The sequence below is a fragment of the Acipenser ruthenus genome, chromosome 20 (assembly GCF_902713425.1).
Source record: "Acipenser ruthenus chromosome 20, fAciRut3.2 maternal haplotype, whole genome shotgun sequence".
Classification (NCBI taxonomy): Eukaryota; Metazoa; Chordata; class Actinopteri; order Acipenseriformes; family Acipenseridae; genus Acipenser; species Acipenser ruthenus.
The window spans coordinates 24,655,942-24,682,206 of record NC_081208.1 but is presented as its reverse complement, the minus strand read 5'-3'; the positions used below and the strand labels follow the sequence as shown (position 1 = coordinate 24,682,206).

Genomic DNA, 26,265 nt, shown 5'->3' with positions numbered 1-26,265 from the left:
TTGTATTGTACGTACACTGCTTTGCAAGACCAGATTATCCCCCCAGTCTATCACAGAAAATCTGTTCAGACAAACCCAAGATTCAGTTTCCCAGATCAGATATGATGATGTAAGTTTTCTTTCAATAAATCTTTCTGTCAAGGGCTGATATACCTGGTGTGCTGCAGCGTGTGAAGGGAGGACAACTATAAATCAGACTGAAGATATTTCCAGCAGCACCTATTCAATTACATCACCCAGCATCAGACACTGAAAAAAAATAACATACCGTCTCGCAAAACCTTTTAAAAAATCACCTTTTAACTCTATTAGGCAGAGCAGTGGGGCTTGCAAACTTATGGTTCCGGGAACCAGAATTCTAATGTACATTTTAGGTGTTGCTGAGTAGAAATACGAAATGTGACACCCCAGCAAGTGTAATACAATTGTGCTGAAAACCCAGTTTAAATATCACAAGAAATTAAATATTGTGAGAAAATGACTGGACCATTTCAGGAAATAGAGGTTTTTAGTATCCATACCTGATGTAGAATTAATTTGGTTAAAAAAATGTGTTTCCGGGGCTCCTGAGTGGCGCATCTGGTAAAGGCACTCCGAGTGGAGTGCAGGATGCGCCCTATAGCCTGGAGGTCGCTGGTTCGAGTTAAGGCTATTCTATTGCAGACCGTAGACGGGAGCTCTCAGTTGGCGGCGCACAATTGGCTGAGCACCGAGCACCGCCCGGGGGGGGCTCAGGTCTGCCAGGGTGTCCTCGGCTCACCGCGCACCAGCGACCCCTGTAGTCTGGCCGGGAGCCTGTGGGCTTGCCTGTAAGAGCTGCGTTGCCCTCCGACGCTGTAGCTCTGAGGTGGCTGCACAGTGAGTCTGCAGTGTGAAAAAAAAGCGGTCGGCTGACAGCACACGCTTCGGAGGACAGCGTGTGCTCGTCTTCGCTGCTCCCGAGTCAGCACGAGGGTGGTAACGGTGAGTCTAAAAAGTAATTGGATATGCCGAATTGGGAGAAAATAATAAAATAATTGGTGATTTTACTAAATTTAAAAAAAAAAAGTTTCCATTGCCTTAACAAAAGCTATGCAGTACAATATGTGCAATTTTAGTGTGCTCGAGGGACAGCGAGGTGCATTCACACATTTTACCTGGAGTGACTGCTGTGGTACTGTAGTTGGGTTTTCTATCCAGGGTCGTAGTTTTGACAACATCTCATCATTGTAGATCAGCTCTAAGGGAGATGGGCTTTCTGGCAGACATCTTGAGAAGGTCAAAAACACCAACACAAGTTGTCATGATACTGTAGTGCTGGAGGCCTCAAATCCAGCAATGGCCACAACAGTAACGGCACCTATATTACCAGGGCCACTGTGCAATGCAGGTATTGCCATTGTTGGTAATTCCTGGGGTCTGCTAATGGTTATACTGGCTAGGGTAATACACTATTAGATATTTCATATACCCCTTTTCTGTAAGGGACGACAAGATGACTGGAGCCTTCAGCAGAAAGCTTAGCTGCTGTGACTTGATTTTTTTTTACTTTCCGGCTTGTTATTTGGTAAAAGGATTTCTTACCCACCTGGGGAGACGTTCAGGAATGTGATGGTTTGTCTCAGAATGTTGCACGCTCTCTCTCTCTCTCTCTCTCTCCCTCCCTCTCTCTCTCCCTCCCTCTCTCTCTCTCTCTCTCTCTCTCTCTCTCTCTCCCTCTCTCTCTCTCTCTCTCTCTCTCTCTCTCTCTCTCTCTCTCTCTCTCTCTCTCTCTGTATCTATCGCTCTCTAAAAGGAAAGATTTGACTGACCCCGATCAATATTGTTTATTCCATGCGTGAAACAAGTAGATGTTTGGAGTTTCCTTTTTAGAAGCTGGAGGAAGCTACAGGCTGCTTCTCTTGCACAGGAATCAATGTTCCCAGTTCAGTACCCTTGTTGGGGTGGGTTTTCTTTGGTTCTTATTGGTCCGGTTTTCCATATAGATTGTAATCAATAGTCCAGCCCAGATAACTGGACTTGGTTTCTTACAATGTTACCTTGAGATACATAATTTCAGTAAACCAGCACAGAAGACTGATGAAGACATTAGCTGAAGCGTTTAACTAACATGACTTAGAAAACAATACATATATCATTACTAGAACTTACTGTCTGCTATGACCAGATGACAGCTCAGGTTAATACCATTCTGTTATCCCGGGAAATAATTGAATTTAGTACTCCTGAAAGACAGACATTGAGACTGGATACAGTCAAGCCTTTCAGCTGTGCAAGAGAGAGCACCTCAATCCTAACCTGAAGACTCTCTACCATCAAGCCCTGGGCCTCTATCTAGCATCAGTGGTTAAGCATTATGTCAGATTGCTTGGTGGTTTTGTGATGTAGGTTACAGTAGTGTCCACTGGGGGCTAGGTTGAAACCACAGTACTTAAAGTCGTATTCAAACCCAGACCTCTTGAGGTGAAAGGCAAAGAAGCCAGTGAATAAATACTGGTCCCATTAGCTATATTTTGTTCTAAAAGGTTTTTCTCTCACCTGTCTCTCTCGCAGCACCTACAGCAGCACGACAGCAGTGTGGAAGGGGAGGCGTGCTATTACCACTGTGTGCTGTGTAACTACTCCACCAAGGCCAAGCTCAACCTGATCCAGCACGTTCGCTCCATGAAGCACCAGCGCAGCGAGAGCCTGCGCAAACTGCAGCGCCTTCAGAAAGGGCTCCCCGAGGAAGAGGAGGAACTGGGCACGATCTTCACTATCCGCAAGTGTCCGTCCGCTGACACAGGTACAACTGTTCCACACACACACACCGAGAGATATCAAAGCCTCACAGTCATGTACCACTTTATACAGCTGCAGGTGGATGCCTCCCAAGTTTTATAAGCAGCAACTTGATAGAGGTGTACATATATCTGGAGAACCACATCACCAGTTATGAAGGTTCTTCATTCTTAAGCCTAGATTATTGAGTGTTTTAGAATGTATGCATAAAAGGAGATATCTGTTCATCTGTATTTGCATACGTTTGTACATCACACGTTTTGGTGTTGATTGCAATATTCTTTACCACAAGTGTTTGAGATTTTCAGAATCTGGGAATAGAAAGTAGAACCCGCCTGTCTATCTGTTCGTGTGTCACGCTTTCATTTTTACATGTACATATGGTGGCTGTACTTTAGGTCATGGTACTTATTCACAATGCTGCTACTTCTAGTTTTACAGCTGTGGCAGTGAATTTATGTTACGAAAATAGTTTTTTGGTACCTTGTTCTCTGCACTCTTTAATTAATTCTCTTTAATTTGCTGGCTTTCATATTTCAAATTCTACACTCATTTTTTTTTTTTTTTTTTTTTTTTGATACTGTTTTGCATTTGCTGGCTAAGATCCTGTTACTGTGTTCTTAATCTGGATTTGTGTACCATTTGTAATGAATTTAAAACCAGGTTAAATGCATGATTGTAGTGATGTTGTTTCCAAAAAAGAAAACACGCTTTGTGCTAAGGGCAATTGCTTACAAAGTGGAGACAAGTAGAGGAAAAATGATAATTACCCCAACTCAGACATTTCCGGAGTCTTTATTGTTCTTGAGAAATTAGAAAGTTATTTGGCTGCTTTTCTCCAAGGAGTAGTTTCCACAAACAGCTGTGAAGAGAGCACAGTCTTATCTTTTGGTGTTTTGATGGATTCTCCTGTACTGTGCATTTACAGTGGTTCACCACGGTTAGCCAGGTTTTTTATAATGCTTTGCTTAGCCGTGAATGTATACAAATATAGCATCACAAAGTTAACCACCAGTGACATCATCAGAATCTAGCAGGGGTTACCATATCAAGTATGAGAAAGGTAGGGAAAGAATATTTAAATTGAAAAGAGAGACCAATCTCCTTGTTTAACATAGATATTGATATTGTGCAGCTTTGTCCACCTGTACTGGCTTTTGCTAGTACAGGTGGACCACCATTTTTATTTAAAAAAATAAACAAGAAAAAAACTGCATGAAATCTATGTAAGAAATGTAATATACCTCCATTGTATAATTACTTTAAGCCCACACTAAAAATATGTTTAGGTTCTTATTTCCATTCCAGTAAAACAAAACAAAAGCGTTTATGTTACAGTGCGTGTCACTCAATTCTACTCCTCGATAAACAGCCTGTTTGGGGCACTGCCGCTCTGCCAGCCCTGCCGATTTAAAGAAGCATTCAGCAATTTTCTGTTCTTTCTTTAGAAAAAAATAAAAAAAAACAAGAAAGGATTTGTTAAAGTCATGATTAAGAGAGTGAGCGTCGCTCAATTAACACATTGTCTTTTCTGTTTTTTTCCTAATTGTTCTGACTCTTGCCCCCTGACTCTGGGTCCTGACAAAGGGGTTCTATTGTGTGCCCCCCTTCCAAGGCACTGGTGTCCTGCTCACAGAGGCTCCTTGTGTTGTTATGTAAAACCAGGCTCTAAAGACGCTTTGTTCCAAGGAGGCAGGGATAATGAAGCCAGGGGCTGGGAAATTACGCAAAAGCCAGTCACAGATCTGAGGCGAAGCATTAGAGAATGTATTTAGCCACGCAATTAAGGACAATTAAGCTTTCTGCTTGCTGCACTCGAAATATGTTAATGACCGTAATACAGTGGACAAGCAGGCAGGCAAGTAGGCTGAGGCAAAAGGCAGTCTGTTTAGGTTAAAAGGAGGGAAATAAAGAACAGCAGCCGTGCTGGGTTTGCAGTTTTTTTTCTGTCTGGTAAGCTTTGAAGTACGTTAATGGATGCCCATGTTTGCAAACAGTACCTTGGTAAAGCCACTTGACAAGAGAAAGTAATAAACAAAACCCACATATCAGGACTGTAGCACAGTGAATAGCTGTGTGTGTTTTATAAGGAAGAAAAATGCACCCAGACATGTTTATCCCTAGTGCACACTTGATAATCTCTTTATGATATTATTAAACACAGAACAAACCCACTAATGCATACTTTCCAGAACAATCACATTGCTTTCCAAAACATGCATTTTAAGGTAAAACTACACTGTAAGAAGAGAAGCAGTGTTGGCAAATGCTTTCATCAGTTTTCTGAGATACACATATACAACCTTTTATATGAAACATGGTAGAATACACAGCTTTCTCACTCTTAACTTTAAATATTACTAACAGAAGTTAAAGGAGGCTAATCTTACGACCAAAGTATCTTTTTTTTTTTTTCGTACAGCTCACTCACGCATGATCAGAGCACAAGCTTACCAAAAACCTGTAGAAATACACATAATAATGTGCACATACAATAGGTGCAGGACATGCACTAAACATACACACTGCCAAACCACTTTTAGGGGGGGGGGGGGGGATTCAGGAAAAAACAAAAAAAACTCAAAATAGGAAGTTTAAAAAAAACAAAAGAAATTATTTCTGTATTTATTTAATTTTTAAGAGGGTCTGTTAAACGAAATGAAGTGTGTAATACAGAGCGTCAGCCTCTCTTTTCTTTCCCAGAGCATCTTGATTTAATTATGCTGATAATGTACATACTTCTTCATCAACAGGCAAGAACTCAGGGATTTCTTAACCTCCACCCCCCCAGTAGAAATGCTCCCTCCTGGTGTAATATTTAATTTCCTCCATGCTATTTCTTGAGAAGCGCAGCGCTCTTTATTGCGGTTGAGGCACTATTGCTAAAGTGGTAAAAGGTTCCCCCGCTTGTTAAAACAAAGCTGGCCCTGGATTTCTGGGTCAGCTCCACAGTAATTCCCCTGGCTGCTGCTGCTGTTGAATTAGAGCAAGGTGCTCTCCGTCTGTTTAGTTGCTTAGCTGCCCCCACCCCCCACCCCCTACTGCCTCAGCGCCTGTCTCTCCAGAGTGTTTAGAGTATTTAGAGTTAAGAAAATGTCAAAGAAAATGCCAGCCATTCCTCTGTTTTAGAAATAATCCAGACAAACCCAGTCTTTATTGAAGTCTTTTTAACTTCAAAGGAGTAGCATCTTCAATATATATTAAAATATATATTACAAATTTAATTTATTATTATTATTATTATTATTATTATTATTATTATTATTTATTTCTTAGCAGACGCCCTTATCCAGGGCGACTTACAATCGTAAGCAAATACATTTCAAGTGTTACAACACAAGCAATACAATAAGAGCAAGAAATACAATAACTTTTGTTCAGGTGTGACAAACCACAATTCAATAATACAGCAGATAATAGTGATAGTTACATCAGGATATGATTAAATAGTGATAGTTACATAAGGATATGATTAAATACAAAATACTACAGGTTAAACACTTGGCAGATTACAGTATTCTGAAGTACAGGATTAAATGCAGTAAGATGGGGGGCAGATAAGAGCAAAATAAAGCACATTTAAATGAAGGGTGATAGTGTCCCAGGATACAAACAGAGGAGTTCTACAGGTGCTGTTTGAAGAGGTGAGTCTTAAGGAGGCGCCGGAATGTGGTCAGGGACTGGGCAATTTCTTGAGGCACACTTACCAAACAACTTTCAGAACATGAGCAGAGCAATAACATAGAATATGTGTTAAACACTAATTTAGTAGTAATAATAATAATAATAATAATAATAATAATAATTGTTTCCCTAATGTTGGCTAACTAAGATAAACACGTTCTGCTCCTGTTGGTTATAGGGTCACAAGAACTCCTCAATAAAAGCTATTGCCACTAGTATTGCCCTTGTAGTTACCCTCTCTGTAACCAGTACACAAGTTATACATATTGATAATTATACACAATTAGAAACTCATAACACTGATGAAGGCATCACTGGAAACATAAGAAAATGTCTACATTACATTACTACATACCTTATCATTTTTCTTCTGAATAAAAAGGAATAATACTTATTCTTGTTATTGGGATGTCTAATACATGCTTTTGGTAAAATAGAAATGAATAATATTTCTGGCAGTATGTGTGAGACTTGCTCATTGGGGAACATGCTGTTTATTTCAGTGCCCAATAGTAATTCCTGCACATGTTGGCATCCCTCTTCTCTACGAACATAAAGGCTTTGTCCCGACCCTGCAAGGATAGTGAAGAGAAGAGAGACAGAGACACAGAGATGATTCCAGCCAGGTTTGGGAACACAAAGCTAAACCAAAAAGGCTTTGTTGGGACCGGAAGGGGCTGAAGAGCAGTCGGCAGGGTTTGATGCCACATGTCTCACTCTCCCTCCCTCCCCACGCTCCCTTCCTCTCCTCTCCTTCAGTCCACAGTGTTCAGGGAGCAGTAAGATGGCAGAAATGAATTTCCCATCCAATTAGACCAGTGCTTGGGATTAAAGACACATATTGTTTTCATTCCTAAGAACAAAAAGTGCTGCTTAAGCATGATGTTTTTTTTTGTTGTTTTTTGTTTTTTTACTTTACTTCAGTTACCTAGCTTAACCCTGTACTAAATAACACAAAATAAACCTTCCCATCTTCTCCAGATGTTCTTCAATTGGAGAGGTGGTGCTGCTCGGTGTTTAGAGCTGAGGGGCTGGGAAGGAGGTAGTGTGGCCTAGTGGTTCAAGTTGGGTGATTTGGAGGGAGGAAAAGTGGTCTGTTTTTTGGTTTGAAAAAGTATAGCCTAGTGGTTAGAGCTAAATTACTGGGAGTAAAGGAAAGTGGCTTAGTGTTAGAACTGAGGGCCTCGGAGAGATGCAGTGTGGCCTGGTGGTTCAAGCTAGGGGACCATTCCAGATGACTTCAGAGGTTTGAGAATTGGGCTATGGTCATTTCACCTGGGAGAGAGATACTATAACTCTTGAATGGAATAAAATCCATTGACACTGTGGATTAGCCCAAGCCTTAAATCTGCAGTTCCCTCCATTGGCTGACAAATGCAGCCCCTTGATCGCTGGACTGTGATAGCTTGGCTGTCCAAGGAGGAAATCCCTGTCTGTCTGAGGGCCAGAAAGCTGGGAGCAGACACTGCTCATTGTCTACACTTTCACAGCCCAGGCAGCCTTCGACAGCATACCTCCCTGCATTGTCGGAGCAGAATGTGGGATAGCAACTGGGTCTATAGAGCAACTGTCAGCAAGTGGGGGTCCAAGGGCTGCTTAGCATTTTGATTGGTATTGGTATACACATTTACTTGAATTCCTATTAAAATGTGAAAGTTAGTGTTCATGAAATGTGAAGGACAGTAATGGTGGCTACAGACACAGTGGTGGCAGGTCAATGAGAGCTTCCCCTCACAGCACTGCAAGTGAGAACACCTCCATCCTGACATAAACACTGCTATTTAGACCTGGCCTCTCTCAATCAGATACGGTCAATAGTGCCAAATTGTACTAACAAACACTGGGGTCTTGGCTGAGGACATCAAACTATAGGATGTAGGGCTACCTTGGGCACACAGGTAACACTGATTGAACATGATGATTCTGCAAGTTTTTTTAAATGATTCTGATGGGATACAAAACCGTCCCTCAATGATATCTGCGTCTAACTCTTTCTCGTAAGTTGAGGGTGGAAATCTGAAGCAAAGTGTGTTTTCTAGAGAGAGCAATCAACTGCCAACCAAGCGGTTCCTATCTACCCGCTATCACAGTCTGTCAGGAATTGCATAACACATGAATACGTCATGTGAACGTGAGACAGACCCATTGCTCACAAGTGTGTACTACACTGTCTTGTATTTCCGATATTAAAAACATGTGGTAATGTGAGACACCTTATGACCCCAGGCGTGAAGACTGATTTCAGTGCATGGAGTATAGGAAAAAGACATTTAAAGAGCCAAATCGGCATATGAGTCTCTTTCTATAGATCAGAAGGTGAAGGCGAGTGGTGAGCTAGTCTGCCCAGCTGTTTCCGCCTCTGGGCTGACTGTCGTGGGGGACGGGGGGGGGGGGGGGTGAGTTAAAATAGTAGCAATGCTAGGAATGTCACCATTTTCCACGCTTGTTAAAAAGAGAAGTAAACCTCAGAAAGAGGATATTATTATCTCTCCCCCCCCCACACCTCCTGCCCTGAAATCACCAAATAAGAAGCGTACTGAAATTCAAACAGTTGGTATATTATCATAAAGTTTATTTTTGCCCTTCGGGGAGGGAGACAAAAAGACAAGGAGAGGGGAGCAGAGGATGCTCGTGGTATCTGTCGGAGGGCTGGCTCTAATCCACAGAGTCGGGGAGGCAACGGAAAGGAAATTGTTTGATTTGCGTGCGGCTGGAGCTGCAGACCGAAAGCATGTCTCCCCAGCCATAAAACGTAGCAGGAATCTCATAAATACATTGCTTCAGCTTGTGACAAAACCAGCAGCTTTTATTTAAAACATCAAGTAACGGCTTTATAGATGATTCCACTTTGCTTTGCTGTGTACGGTTCACTTCTAAAATTCCACCTATCTTAGCAACCCGATCCCTGCTGTTTTAGTTGAAATTATGAAACCGATGACATTTTCTGATTTTATTTAGAATGCTTCACAGTCCTTTTTACCATTTATCTTTCTTATTCCATAGCTATCCTTAATGGAAAGGAGACAGGTACCCCCAAAAGTGCAGGCCCCATAGAAACTCAGAACAGAGTTAATATAGGTTGAACTATAAATGCATGTATTTCCAGGCAACACAGGGTAAACAGACAATCACCTTGATCCAAAAGACAGTCAGAAGAGGTTATTTTACAGCCTTTTAATTCAGCCACATTGAGGAACGTCACACAAAGGAACATTATAATATTGGCTTCCGTCTCCCGCCATTGCAAAGACTCTCTTGAAAGATGATACAAAAGATATACAGTCCATCAGGGGGAGTCATCTCATTTGTACTTAGCAAATGTGCTAATGAGTTTTATTTATAGACTTGGTTGCTTGCATGGTCATTTTCAGGAAACCGAAGAGAATAGCTTAGTGGTTAGAGAATGAAAGCGCTGGTCTGCAGCATGGCAGGCAGTGGGTTTGAGTAGCGTGTTGTTTGAAAGCTTGGCTTAAACAAGCAAGCTGAAGCTAGATGTCTTGTGTATGTATAGGGATATTCGTTCAGTAATCGGCTGTTCCTTTCTGTGACTGGGATTTGACTGGGTGTATCTGGCTGTTGCTTGACTGGGCATTAGAAACAATATTGAAGGTCCTGGTCTTAAAAAATAAACTTTTATCTCAGCTTATTTAGAGACAATTGCTGTATTATAGACCTGCAGATCAACTTAATGAACAGCATACTGCCTGGAATAGTCATTTGGCAATATTGTCAAGTGTTATATTTAAATAAAATCCAATCGAAGTCTTTATCAGGCCGCATTGGGTAGCTAAAATATGTTACATCAGCGAATCCATCTCTGAACATAGGACTTTCTGAGTTAACCTTTTGGCTTCTAGCTCTTTTTTTTTTATCCCCAGCTATAAGTGATATCCGGGCAGCTTCCTTATTGGTACATCTGCAAAAATTGAGAATTAGTATTCGATGAGATACACTGTATTGATTAATAAAGTATTCTATGGTGAGAATATGACAACGTGAAAATGACCCTACATTTTCAAATTCTACCATAAAAATTTAATTTGAATTTTAAAGCTTGCCAAGGTAAAGTTTTGAATTGGAATAAAGAATTAGTTAAAATAATATTGCTTGCACACAATGTATACTCATAATTTGTACGTGGGAAGAAATGCATCACACAATAACAATAGCCAATTTATATTGTATAGTGGCAACTGGAAAAATATGTTTTGCATTAAATCTGACTTTTGCATAATTACCAAGTAATACATCAAATTAGACCATTTTCTTCTCAAATGCCATTCCTGTTATGGAAGGACAATCAGTCTACATGTTTGTTTAATTGTATTACAAAGTTGACTGAATAAAGTGCATGAGCATTACATAAACTGGGGTAGAGAGATATGTAATTAAACCAGCACCAAAATCCGGGAACATTATTAGGAAAATCATCCGGTATTAATAAATATGCTTTGGACATTGCAAGGCTGAACAGATATTGTATAGATTTAATGCAGTAACTTTGAGCAGAACAATGCTGAACACCTGCATGATACATTTTAGTGCACAACATCAATGTATGTGGTGCATCTTCTATTGCACCTTGGTCACTTTGGTCACCCCATCTTGTTTAGGAGGTTATATGGGCTAGGATGTTCTCTGTTTTCCATTTAGGATGCCAGTGCACTGATGTGAGGCTCTAGGTAAAATAATTCAATAGCCGGCCCAGTCTTTATTCTGTATTATCACCTCCCAGAGGGCTGCATATCCCTGCCATTAGGGATGTAGGTGCCTTTTATACCTCTACACCTGTTGAATGGACAATTATTAACTACATTCTTGCTGGTGTTAAAATCTGTGTCTGTGTGTGTGCCTCTGACTTGTGAAACTAGTCAAACTTTGCAATGTTTCAAGAAGCTGTTCAACATACTGTGAATACCACAAGTGTGTCTAGGGTTACCTAGCTGCCCTGTACAATACATGAAGACACTTCTGCAACCACATTTATAGCGTTTTAGTAACTATATGTTTGGTCCTCTGCCCTTCTTTATAATTACTGAGTGAATGAAAATATTCACACACACTAACGCAGACACACATAGTTAGATCCAGCTAGTCTGGTTTTGTTCAGTGGGACTGCAGCAGCACGTTTCTTGTCTTGTACTGGGTGGAGATTTTAACTCTGTTTAACCAGATGTGAGGATTCAGCCCAAGTGACGGTCGGAGACAAGCTGGTATTTGGTTTTGACAAACTGGGACATTCCTGCCATTTGACTCGAGGAGATTTATGTTGCTCCCACCCCCACCCCAATCGGACAGGAGATTCTTGACAGAGTCTCTTTGTTCGGTGGAGCCTGCCTCAGTGTCATCGCTATTTTATTAGCTGCTGCTGGACAGATTTCCCTGCACCATGTTTGGATAGTCCACGGAAATATATGTGTGCATCTGTGCATGTTTGTGTGCGTTCATATTGACTGATGTTGATTTACAGAGCATAAAAATGACTTTCAGAGTGTTTTTAAACAGCAGCTTGCTTGTCAGGGTTTTTTTTTTGGTGTGTTTCTCTTTATGGTGTGTATTACCCTTTAATAAGAAATCTGTAATTTCTATGCTGTGAAAAAAGTTTTGTTGGGGTGGTGGAATGCACTATGGATTTTTTTTTTTTATCCCCCAAGACCTCTTGCTCTAATACTTGAATCTGTGAATAGACATTTGTCTCCTTTTCAAATAAATGCAAAACACTTAAATGAGTACAATATTTGAATGAGCAAATTGTCCCACAAGTTTAGTGAAAATACAATCCATTTTGTACCAAAGCGTAAAAACTGGACTGGACATTTTGTTCTTCATTTTACCCTCAAAAATGGGTTCTGCTGTGAATTTCATATACATCTTGGCAGTCCCCATTGCTGAAATCCAATTTTGGAGTTAAAATGAATAACAGATACTACACTCAGGTCTTCCTACATTGTTTACTGTGTATGTGAAAACAGCATTATTATATACAGCATTATTATATACTGTACCGTATCTATTGTAGAGCTTGGTCAGGCTTTGTGTATTTTTGTTGTGCTCCTCACCCAGCACAGCCTCTAATCAGGCAGAGGGTTTCGCTCAAGGTCGACAAGGCTTCCCGTGACCTTTTAGAAAGTGATACTGAGGGAAGATTTCATCGGATTGCGTTCCTTGTATCCTAACAGGGATGTGTTCAGGCTGTGGGGGGTCAGGGGTCGCTGCTAATGCCTTCAGCTAAAGGGGTCACTACAGGAGGGTTCTTTTCATATCGGTGGAAACTGTGAATCATGGCATTTCTTCAGAAAACAAACAATAACAGCAACAATAAGGCCTCATTAATAATACCTATGAAGGACAGAGCAGCAGGGTCATAGTGCTTTTCGGTAAGGTCAGCCCCACACCCATGAACATTATTAATGAGTTTCACAGTTAAATGGCTTTTTAAAAACTACACATCCCATAATCCCTTTCCTGCAGCTGTATTTTATTTTCATTTATGTCTACCCAGCGAGAGGTCAGTTATGACCCTGAGTGTGGTAAATATGGGCTTGCATCCTGCAGCACTCTTTACTATATTTGCTTTCTAATATATTGTTAAATAAGAATAATTTAAACAGCAAAACTAATCTTAATGTGACATCATTTCTATTTGATGCAGACTCTGACACAAAGAAACCTCAGGTGGCTCTATCACACCAGTATTAGGGTCTACTCAATAATATAAAATAGTAGAATAGAATATAGCGTAGTAGTATGAATAATTATAATAATAATAATACTAATAATAATCATTTTAGTTACTTTGTCGAGCAACAACACTGAAGGGTGTACAGTATATTACCTTCTTAGATCCCAGATCCCCAATAAATGTAACATTACTAGAATCTTGTTGACCATCATTTGGTGACTCCACCTGCAATATATGATTGCACTTCAATGAATCGTTTTTAAACTGCAACAGTGCTGTCTCAATGTGTTCATATTTATTCATCAATAGTTTGCAGTATTAATTACTTTTTTTTTTTCTTTTTGTTTGAATGCACACTCTGACCTGTTAGTGTCAATCACCTGCAGGCCGGCTTGCTTTAACCTAAACTCGTCTCTTATCTGAGGTGCTTGTGTCAAGTGTACATTATATGGCAAGGGAATTAGGAAAAATAGCCTCTTTTTTTTACTTATTTTTTATTTGTCATGTAAAATGGGGGCCGAGAAATATAATTGGGTGGGGGAAGAGAGAGCTTTCGCTCCTTTGTTTAACCGCCTTCTGCAGTCACTTCGCAGCCCCCATTGTGAGAACACAATAGCATTCATTTCTGCTCTTAACCCTGGCTCTTCCTTTCCCTCAGTCAACCCCTGTCCGTTCCACTCGGCCTGCACACTTCACATCCACGCTCCAGTGCCGCTAAGGGGGGGGGGGGGGGGTGTTGAAAAAATATATCCTTTCAGAATCCTCCCTCCCCAGTTAAAAAAAAAAAAAGAAAAAAAAGGGGACATTTCTTTGTTCTGGTGGATGCAGTAGCCCCTCCAATCCACTTTAAGGTCATTGCTTGTATTTGTTGCCATTAGTTGCCATTGTAAGGTTTGTGTCCCCTGAATAAAAATAGCGGTACTAATGTGTTAGCATTTGTTTGTTTCAGTGGGACATGGAATGTTTCATCATTGCAGAAACCTGTTTATTAAAGTAAAATGAACTGCAAGATATTGAATGCCATATTCACAAAGCAATACACTTGGTGCTTACATTAACCGTTTGTTTTGCTGCTAAAAAAAGTGCTGCAACAGGGGTAAAAGCTTTGTGAGTGTGGTAAAATTAGCAATATATAGTTCTGCTTTTCCTAATGTACAGTTTTCTTGCTAAGACACCCCCTGTAAACTGCCGTCCCTGACATATTTTGCCCTCCTTGAACTAGCACAGTTTCTACTACAATTCAGTGATATCAACATTTCTTAGTAAACAACATCCTGATTAGGTACAATGGACAATAAACGGCCCACCCCTGCCATTAATCATGTATTCATCTGTCACAATACTTGCTGGAGGGTTATTGAGTATATTTTATATGTGGACCACTCAACACAGTTCACCAAATGGGTAGAGGACGGAAAATATAAAATAAAGAGGAGTTTGTTTTGTTTCAAAATGAACTCCAGTTTGATTAGAATGTGTCTGTTATCTGCTATCTGCTAAGCCCCCCACCCCTGTGTGCAAATTGAATAACGACTAACCTTGTCTTATTTAGTGCACCAGTAATGGCCGCGTGCCTCATGAAGGTGTAATCATGCCGCAATAAAATCCAGCCGAAGTTACTAAGCTATGAGCAGTCTTCTGCGCATTAAAATGTCCTTTTTTTTGTTTAAAAGGTCATTCATAACTTGGCCGTGCCACTGATGTACAGTGAGCGATATTGATTGATTAATGCATAAAGTGCTCCAAATCCATTTGCTTCTATGAAAGAGAGTAAAGCTAGGACTGGTCTCTCGCTCTCTCCTATATTTTCATCTCTTCTCCATTGTTTGTAGGGCATAATTTTTCACCGACTGAGTTTAAGGGACAAAAGGCCTGTTTCTGCCAAGTAACGCATTCAAAGGAACATTGATTCTCATCAGTGTCAGTTGAATTACCCTCAAAGGCTTGACAAGGAGTTGCTCTTATATTAACCTCCCACTTTTTCCTTCTCTAGAAGAATTTGTTGTGGGCTTTTAGTGGAAACCGACACAACATGCAGTTCAATTCTGGAATTTCTCAGTTTTTAAATATTGTTCCAATAAAAATTGATATTTTTTTTTCTTTCTTGTTTTTAAAGCACATGCACACAGACACAGAGTCAATGCCTGCAAGGTGATTTAAATGGTTCAGGAGGGATGAACAAGCATTCCTCAAAGACTCATGTCTCCTTCTGGGAAGCTGGGAGTCACACCTTCTGTCAGCCTTAAAAACCTGTCAGGCATTATGATTAAAAGCAACTTGCAGCAGAGAGATCCAGCTTTTATATATTACATGACGTGTCAGGGTTGCCATTTTCATAGCAAATTAATTTCCACAAAAGTTTGTACTGTTGTACTGCTAAAGTATTTTAGACGCAGTTTGCTTTTCATGTTATTCCAAACAACCCATAATGTGAATTAATTATTTTAAACTACTGTCTAATGGCTATTATCAAAAAAAGATTAATAAAATAAATAATGAAATACAATTTGCATATGGCTTCAAAAAATATTTAACTAAAATGTGTTTAGATGGCACCCACACAATTGAACCTAACAATAAAATACTGTACTTTGTATAAAGTGATGGATTTTAATATATCGAATAACTGTCTAATATCTAATAATTGAATCTTATTTGATGCCACTGCACCAAATATCATAGAGATTAAATCTATAACAGTTCAAAGGACGAGTGATCCAGACTTTAGATTGTGGGTTTGATTCTGAATTCTAAATTAAATTGTAGCCTAGATGTAGTAAATAGTGATAGGGGAAAAAATCAAATAAATAAATAAATAAATACATAAATAAATAAAATGAGAAGAACAGAGAAGGGTGATTGAAGGAGAAATCCACTGGCTCCCTGGGAATGTATACACGCCATCCTGAATCATCTTTATTGTCGGGCTCTGTGCAGAGCTGTGCTGCTAATGGTTTGTGGGCTGACCACAGTGTGGGTGTCCTGACAGCAGTGTGCCACAGTCCCTCCCCAGCTCCAGAGAGCTCCACTAACTGCTCACATTGGGCTGGCATTCTGATTCACGCAAATTTGACTAAATGATGAAACAGTCGGGGTAACAGGGATTCCTAGGCTGGGGATACAGGTGACATTCGCTTCTGGACAGACATACCGCAGTTTCTGTTTGTTTATTTTTTTTTACAGTGCGTTTGGAAATACAAATTGTGCGTTCATGTCAGTGCTCTTTAGCAGGAGTATAACGGGACACTAAGGGCCTGATTTTTAAAGCTAGGGAACTGAACTTGAGTAATTTTCAGACCAAAAAAAAAAAAACATTTTTCCATGCTTACATAAACACCATAACTTCACTGAATAAAACATAATATGAAGGTTGAGATAGAAAAAAAGCAATGCAAATTTGTATTTTTGAAATCAATAAAAGCGAGTACATTTATTTAAAATCCGCTTGCATATTAAAAACCAGTCCCAAAGTCCCTACTCATGATTCATTGCATATCTCAGTACCTTCTTGTACTTGTTTTAAGTACAAAGCAATAGATTCATCATTTCCTGTGCAGTAGGCTACATGGTTAGTTGCAGATTGACCTACAGCACAGGACGGACGTTGCTAACTGGAAGTCTTCTATGTAAAATCACCTGGGAGGAGCTTATTATGTCCTAGGGGGTGTATATATGATTGCGGGGATGTAGTGGAGGGGCATGTACTTGCATGTATATGTATGTCAGATTTACGGTATATTTTGACATGTAACTAATTTTGACATGTAACTAAGTTCTTGTTAGTATTGGAACCTAGGTCATGTGGCTATTCTATTTTAGCAAGCAGTTGCCTGGATTTAATGAAACTTTCCAATGTTGTTACAAGAGTTTTTTGAGCTTCCAGAGTGTTCCAGGTCAGTTACAATATGCGTCAGCCTTTTAGGTCAATTGAATAGGTTTCTGTTGCTGTGATACACTGTGGCTAGTTGGAGCTGTAGAGCCAGGTGAGTTAATGTACCCTTCTGTTTCATAGCATTCTGCGAACTGGCCAGGATTGAAAGGGTTTTATAATATATTTATATCGTCTCCTTGCATGCTTCTCGTCCACTGCATTAATAATCCACGCTTTTGTGCAGTCCACTGGACACCTCAGGCCTGGTCAAATAATAATGGCCGTTAAATTATTTAGCAGGGTTTTGGTGCCAGCTTGCAGACTGTACATTTCATTTTTTATTATTTCTTTTTTTACTCGCAAGGCTATATTTCGGTCAAAGATTGTTTCAGAAACCATTATTGGTATAAAATTGAATAAATGAATAGAAATGTTCTCCTGTTCATGAGTAAAGTTTAAAATCAAACACACCATCTTCAAGGAAAGGAAGCAACGTACAGCACTGTGTTTGTATTGTGCTTATTGGTCTACTGGTGCACTGCTTCCATAGTGATTTTTCAAATACGCTTCAAAATGCAGCATGCTGTCGTTACATGTTTTCTTGTCTGCTACATTATTCATTGCATCCAAATTCAGCAGAATAGCTATATTAAATACAGGTTAATAATGAATGTATTTCCACAACTTGGTTATCCTCACTGTTACTAGACTGCATGCTAATTACATTGTAAATATTGCTTACATTTTGCCACACCCCATTGCAAATAGCTTCTCAATATATGCATTACATCTCTGCGTTTAATTAAAATACATACATTCAGTTCATCTCATCTGAACTATAAAGCATGAGCTCACATCCCCCACATCAAATGTGAAACCAGGTCTAATTTAGGTTGTGCCGTGGAAATCATTTTCAAAATCACTGGACACAAGCAGGACCCCCCCCCCCCCCCCCTCGCCCCCACTGGAAAAAGGAGGAGGGCAAGTGACTCCCCTTCCTTCCACAGGGAATTAATTCCTTAACAAAAAGAATAAAATTGCTAAATAAAAAACAAAACAACAATGGTGCTTGCCAGCTATCTCATTCCCCTATGAGTGACAATGTAGAGCAAAATATTTATCGAAGACAAAGGCTTTGTCTCCTTGCCGGGCCTCTTCAATGAATTAAATACCCCCCCAGCTTTTTAATTAAATGGCTGCAGCTCCATCTCCCTATCCGTAGCTCCCCATTACAGAGGCCAGATAAGGGATTATATCTCTAGCATGTTAAGAAAGGCTTCTGGGCTGCGGCTCCTCATGAAATTTGTCACAAGATCTCATTTTCTTCATTGCCAGACGTGATGCTTATAATTGATGTGGAGGCAGCAGTAATTTATTGGCCGTCTGCAATTATCATCCCCTCCAAGCTGGGAGATGTGACTGCAATTTAGATTGGGGGAGGTGGGTGTATTAGAAGTAGAATCTGTTTTGTTTTTTTTTCCTTTCCTGAAACCACTACTGGATGCAAATTTATGACAGCCTCATATCCTAAACAATATGTCATTTATCACGCAGTCGCCGCCACGCGTGTGTCCCTTCCCCGACTCAAGGGTGGTGAGGCATTCATTCAGCCAGCTGGACTTTCACACAGTGTTAGAGGGGAGAGGGGGGGGGGCACTGCTTTCCTTCATAACCTCATGTCTGCTCAATCTGCCTTCATTCAAATAATTCTATTTCTAAATGAAAGTAATACAAAAGATTACGTTTTTCATTTTTCCCTTGTTCACAATTTGATAATTCACATATTCACAGTAAATGTGCATGCATTATACTTTGCAATTCACTGCCCTTAATATGGTATTTTAAATGTAAGCTTGTGAAATAAGGGTTAGTAATTATTAAATACCCGCCTGTCACTAAATATCACAGCGACAGAACGTAACGTTTAGAGTATGTAAACAAACAGGAAAGCAAACATTGTAGTTGTATGGTAGAGGGGTAAACTATGAAAGAATGTAAAATCAGGCACTGCATTTCAATACTGAACGAGGGATGCTGCAGCTTTAATATCTTACCTCTTTTTTAATATCCATTCTAAATGAAGAGCAGTGAAGTCTAGATCCAATAATATCTCTAGCCGCTGTTAAGAGTGAACGGAGGGGGTGTGGGGCTATGCCCTTCATGCTATTATCTTTATGGCATAGCAAAACATGCTCCAGGCAATCGGCATGAAATTCTTAATTGCTTAGCCCACTTGTGCGTTGCTCAGGGGACAGAGCCTGTGAATGGAGTTGCCAGGAGGACCCTTGTGTTAGTGCTTGGGTCCCTGCCTGTCTGCCTGCCTGCCTGCCTGTGTGTCGCACAGAGGGAGAGCATTTTTAACTAACGCTTTGTTGAGCCAGCAAGTGTGCACGCAATTGTTTTTGTAGAGCTGGAAGGATACAGGGGTTGAGCAAAAAAATAAGTTGCTTCCGCGATACGTGGCACACACATTTGAGTAAAAAATAAGCTGTTCCGTAGATGCCTGATTTAAATTATTAAGCTAACTGAGCCTCTCACGCAACATATACTTTAATAAATACAAGCTGCATCTCTCAGCTCTGACAGGCTTTGATAGAGGGCTCACAGTGGGCTCTATAGTTGTATAGATTACTTTGTTTCAAGGAACAGCCTCAAATTGAATTGATTGTCCTTGTTAGATAAATGTGTTTCCTCAAAACCTTAAGATTATTATCTGGCTAATAGACAAGCAGAATATATTTTGGGGGAGTAAATTAGAGCAAGTGTCTTGTCTATGACAAGATAACTTTGGTTTAAATGTGATGGGGAGGGAATCTCAATATAATGTATTTCTCTAGTGAAATATAACAAGCTTGTTCACAAGTAAAGCCTTTATTTATGGCTTGATTGATGACAAACAGACACAAATACTACCCTTTAAAATTGTGGCTGCAGAGCACTCAACCACTATTGTAAGTAAAGTAAACATTATTTTGTATGACTGTGACAGCGGAGAAGAAATTTCAGACAGAAGTTACAATTCCAAATTGGTTTGTAGATGAAATATAAAAATAAACCTGCTTGAACTGGGAAGAGATGCTAAGTGCAAATCAATGAGTCTTAAAAAGCAGCATTGATCTCGATTAAAAAGTTTGAGAAGGAAAGCATGTAGTAAGGCAGAAAGGGGATTTACTGAGAGACTGAGGGAGAGTGGTCACGCACTACATTTATTTGCAACTGGGAATGTTACAGAATAAATCCAGTACCTGTTCCTTTTTTATTTCACCTGCATTCTAAATGGAATGGTTTGAATGTACAGAAAGAGCCCGAACAAAAGGATTAGAGGCCACATAAAGATGTGAGCCCTCTAAAAACAGACAAAAAGCATCAGTGGCATTAAGGTGTGATATAAAAATGTCTAGTTAAAATTAAACAAGGCACCATGGGGCCTATTCTGAAAGCAATTTAGTCCAGTCTGTAATTTACTAAGTAGTTTAATTTAAGGTATCTAAAGCACACTCCAGTTGTTTGTTTATCCTTTTTTTTGTCTTTCAAAGAACAGGACTAAATTACAGAGCAAAGTGTATTCTTTATGAGAGTATAGGCCCCTTTTGGCCAAACTTGGTTTACAAACCGGCATTTTTTTTCAACATCTGCACCAGTGCAAAATTTGCTATTCGCAAAATACCAGTTGGGCTACACTGACGATTCTTTTTTTTCCATTGGGGGAATAAATGGTGCAAATTATGCAGTAGAGCATAAAAAACTTTGAAAGTCGTCCTTTTGATTTCATGAAAAGAAGATATTTAGTCTGAGTTGAGAGGGGGGCAAAAATGACATTTTCTCACACTTACCTATTACAAACGTCCTGGCTCAAGCCTTTATAGCATTCACGAAGGTCACCAACGCTTCAGATTTATTCACTCACTTTAAAGTGGCCACTGATCTGGAGGGATCTGCAAACTAGCCCCAAGAAGCAGTTGGAGATAGCAGGGGGCCACACCTTGGGTCCCCAGGGCTGCATGTGGTCATCGGACAGCATCATGAGGACCACTTCCATAGCCACACATACAGTGTTGATCCCATACCCTGACTGTAGTTCGTGAAACTGCAAACCCATCGTTCAGATTAGCCGAGGAATCCCAGTGTAGCTATGAGATGCAATCACTGCCAGTAAATTGAACGTGCACCTTAACTTAATTAAAAATTAACAAAGCCTTCAATAAAGGCCTATTTGACATCAGTCTTTTGTCTTCCACATTCTAACACGCTGAGCGAGGGGAGGGGGAGTGGAGGGAGAGGGTGGAATGGCAGCTGCTAGCCAGGAATTGATTGCATTAATTGAGATGCCAATATGTAAGCTTGTTACATCCACCATTGCTTAGGATGATAGCTAACAAGTCCTGCTGATCAATGGGACCAATAAAGGCTTCACCCATTAATGAGCAATGTGGTAATTAATTTTATCCATAAACCAATTAGAGTGGGTAGTGTGTCTGCTGGTTAGCACAGCGAGTGGCACTATAGTAGAATTGAAGATCTGTGTGGATCTCCTTGTTTGTATCCCAGGCTAGATGGATGTCTGCATTGTTGGAGTCTGGACTGTCTTTGTATCAGTAGTTTATTTCGCAGTACACTGCTGAAGGCATTAGCCAAAATATTTGTCCACTTTTTGGCTTGTATACTGTAGTTTTCTCCCTCCGAATTTATGAGTGTTTTAAGATATTTATAAACAACTTACGATAATGTAAGAAAAAAATATTCAGGAGGAATAACAAAAAACATTTGCAGTGTCTTCATTGGTTGTTATTATTATTATTATTATTATTATTATTATTATTATTATTATTATTATTATTATTATTATTATAATATTACTGCCATATGTAGAAACAACTCATATGTGTTAGTGATCACATAAGGGTTGAGGAACACCCTAAAGCTCCTGTAAGTGTTGAATGAGAATATGACCATTGGCAATTTTGAACACTGTGTTCTTTCTTTGGTACATTATATACATTTATGTACTTTCAAATAAATATCGCTTTAATAAGTTGGATGTTTCAAAAGAGGTCTTTTAGATATAAAAATACATTGTAATGGATCCTTCCTATTTACTTTTTCTACTGCTATTGTGTGATTTCTATATAGTGAATATAGTTTTCAGAGGGGTAATAAAACATATTTCCTCCCAAAACAAACTTTATTCAAACTATAAAAAATACAAAACAGCAGTCAATAGGTAAACTGCAATACATGTCTGTTTTTCACATAGCTCATTTTAACTGAACCGTTGGAAGATGGAAGAAATTCAACACTTTAACAGTTTAAAACACCCTCTCTTGCACATCGCACTAGATCACACGGAAGTGTGAGTGAGGTACTGAATTCCTAGATTGACAGGTCTTGCCAGTGATTTCGAAAAACAATAGTATTGATTGATAACAGTGTTGTAGTTCCTGTCCTGACTGGCTGTCTATCACAGGCACTTTTTATTGAGTGCGCAGGCCTGTTGTTTCGGGCTCTTCCAGCTGTTTGCAAGGTGAAGCGCTGCAGCTGTGGTGAGGAGGAGGAACAACACCAGCAGATCCTGACCAGCCTGGCCTGGTCCTGCAGCAGAGAGGTCTGAACCGGGTGGAGAGAGACGTCATCTGATGAGGACGTCACCTTGGGAAATCGTTTCTTATGGAATACAAACCCTTAAAGGGAATTATAAGAAAGGTCAGGTAGAAAAAGTTTTGGCTAATGGTTTCAGCAGTGTTATAAGGCACTGATTAAGGCATTAGCTAAAACATCTTTTTTAATGATCTACTGTAAGTAGTGCTATAACTGAATTTTAACATTATACATTTGGAAGACATAATAAAAGGTAGTTAACAGTAGAGATTTGAGGCACAGGACTTATTCTAAAAAATAACTGTTGTGTTGTTTTCATGAAAGCCTATGCATATTCCGTCATATTACTGATTTATTTATTTTTTATTGAAAAACCGATCATGGTCTAGCTAAACTAAAATGTGGTAGAACAAACCAAAACAACACTATTCATTCTATCAATGCAACTGAGTGGCCACAAAATGCTAAATATTGCTCAAGTAACAAATAAACCAGTCCAATCTTTAGCCGGCACCGAATCAGATGGGTGTATAGAAGCTTGCTGGGTTGGAACCGTGCTTTATATTGTAGCTGCTGCTTCTACAGACGAGCTGCGAAGCACAATTGGGAAAAAAAGAAAACGCCATCAGTCTTTCTGCATGAAACCTGCAGCCTTAATCAGTACTTACAGCAAGGCAGGCTAAATAAACAGTAAGTAAGTTGTCTTGGGCAGGAGAACGTCAATGCCTGCAACTTGCTCAAGCCTTTGCTTTGAATGGTTCTGTATTGACCCTGAGGGACCCCTGGAGGATTCCCTAATTGAAAATTAATATCGAATCAATGCCGCGGGCCATTTGCATATTGATCATAAACAACTAGGAAGGCACCAAGTATGTGGCGGATCAATAGGGTCTTCTTTAGCGGCGAGTGCAGTACATCACAGTATAGCCACCTGCTCCAGAGGTTACTCACTGCCGCTTGTTAAGGTGGAATCCTGCCACAAGGATTCTTTATAAGGCCTCCCCAAGGGGGCACTATCCTGACAGCCACAGGGGAGTGGTGGGTGTATATAGGGTGCCTTGTCATAGTGAAAACCTGTGGCTTAAATATATCACTTTGATGTTTAGTTTTATTTTACTTTGGTTTTCTTCGGTTTTGGGATAATCTGAATTGCATATATATATATATATATATTTGGATTATTAAATAGGTCAAACAGGCTTTTTCAAAAAATGTTGTGCTAAAATATTCAGAGCATTAGTATACCAGGATAAAAGCGCAGTAATGGTTTCCACATGCTTTTGAAGCAGTTGAGATTCTTCTGGCCTGACTTTACTCAGAAGCCAGCTTCCAATGTGCCAGGTTATCCCGTTAACTTGTTCAGTGCCAGGTGAGAACAACCCAGTATTGACCGTCCTGCTTCCTGACTGCCTTTGCGTGGGAGATGAGTGTCGCTGAATAAAGAACCCAGGGAAAGAGAGAGAGGGAGCAGCTTATCCTCCAGTCTATGAAGTGAGGCCCAGGAATTAATGGCACTGTTGAGTCTGTCTTCCCCTGTGCTGTGAGCCAGGCCCGGAGAGTCAGCCTGCATCTGATTACCTCATTACAGGCCCTTTCATTGACTTGGCTGCACTGAACTGATGAACTGAGGCTGTGGACAAGAGCACATAATTGGGAGAAATGAATTCTTATCACAGGCCCTCTTTGGAGGCCACAGCAGGCAGTGCTGGGCTCTGTAGCTGTGTGTGCTTGTGAGAGGGAGAGCCCAGGGAGGCAAAGATGTAGTGGGAATAAGATTTGTTTTTATATAGTGGTGCATTTAGTGCTCATGATAAGCGAGGGACAAATGGGACTGGATACATTGCACATTGCCAGCAAGCTTCTCCTCACAGCTCTGCAAAGAGAGAGCTCACTTCAATCCATACCTGAACATTCAGTCCTGGGACTGTCACAAGCATAGACAGCCTATTGTGGAATAATGTGTTTTGTGAAAGTCTGTTGGATCTGCTGTCTTACCCATCATGACTGACACTGAGTCGCAGGAGATGCAGCTCTTATATATGTCAGGGATTACTAGTCAACTGTGGGACAGGGTAACCACACAGAAGTGTGTGCTATATATCAGAGGTGTATGACTTCTGCAGTAGGTGTTTTGCTACGTGGAACCAATTTCTCTGAGTGGAGTCTCGGAGGGACCCAATTTGTTAATCCTCTGCACTGCCCGAGCGAGACTGAGGCTCCCTTCCTGCTGCCTTTCAGCTCATTTCCATGTTTATTTGTGGAGTCAGCAAAACCACCCAGCTAACCTTTCATTTCACAAATGTTGCTGATGTGAACCTGAGACCATTAAGCTAACAGTTTCCTCTCAGTTAGAAAGAAATATTAAATTATCTGGTGGCGGATCTCTCATAATGTTTCTGCACTGCATAAATTAATAAGCCCATTTAGTAACACAGCTGTTAGGCTGTTTTTAATACAAATTGCTTTCAGCCTGATGCGCATAAAGACTGCTCAACAAAGGTAATTTTTTAATTACAATACACCAAAATAAGCAAGAGACAAGTGATCCAATACTATAGGTCCAATAGAAACTCAGTTATAACAGTGTATAAGTCACTCGCTCCTATACAGATAGCTCAGAGACAGAGACCGAGAGAGAGGCAGGCACCCCCAGCAGTATGGGTCTATAACACTTTGCATGCAATGCTGCACCAGCACAACCCCACCACACAAAGAGGAGATGAGGCAGTGTGAGAGACACACGGAGAGGAGAGCGAATTAGAACACTGAACGGTTGTAAAGTACAGATATTTTTCGGGGCTCAGCTAAGAATTAAATCTCCACGACTGTCTGACTGCAGTTAAAAGCCCAAATGGTGTGCAGTAGGAAATTGAAAAGAAATGAAGTGTGCTCACTTGACATGTGGTGACCCCAGCCGGTGGAGCTGAATACGGAGAGCTTGCTGTGGAAGTGCAGTCAGTTTAGATTATGAGAGAGAGAGAGAGAGAGAGAGAGAGAGAGAGAGAGAGAGAGATGGCTGGTGAATATAGAAAACTGAACACAGACAAGTTTATTTGATTGGGTTGAGATGGTTGCTAGAGAGCAACCAAGAGCACTGTTACAGTGATATTTAGGAATTCCGCCCTACTTGTATACAACAGTGTGTGTTGCATTGTAATAGGAGCTTTTGCAAATTACTGACATGGTGGGCTGCATAATGTCATCAAAAAATGTATTTACTGCTTTCTATGTATTGCTGTTTATGTCGAGACCAAAATACATGTTGACTGTGTGTGCATACATACATACAAACATGCATACATGCATGCATACGTACGTAAATACATACAGAATGTGTTCTCGTTTTCATTTCAGGTTTGCTTCTTGAGCTTAGAAATGTTACTTGTAGAGCTGGTTTTACTGACCTTGATTAGCACTAATCTTGGACTACTTTACTTAACATTAGGTAATCCAGCCAGTAAGACCCTGTAGTGCTGCTGCATGTAGTTTGTGTCCTTACAGTCGATACTACTTGTAGGGAATGTAGACAAATCAACAAGGCCATACAGAGAGAGCAGAAGGCCAGATTGTAACAATGCACAGACACCAAGGAATTCAGGTTGAGTGTAAAATTGAGCATATTTGCAGGACACTGCGGCCTAAAGATTAAAATTGTACATTTATGGCATATCGT

The 26,265-nt window shown here is 40.2% G+C and overlaps 1 protein-coding gene across 1 annotated transcript in view; it reads left to right on the top strand.

Moving 5' to 3' along the window:
- LOC117425577 (zinc finger homeobox protein 3-like) overlaps nt 1-26,265 on the top strand; it is a 136,691-nt gene that overhangs the window by 75,486 nt on the left and 34,940 nt on the right. Inside the window, 1 exon segment of the mRNA XM_034042592.3 lies at nt 2,533-2,764. Coding sequence (XP_033898483.3) covers nt 2,533-2,764 — 232 coding nt within the window.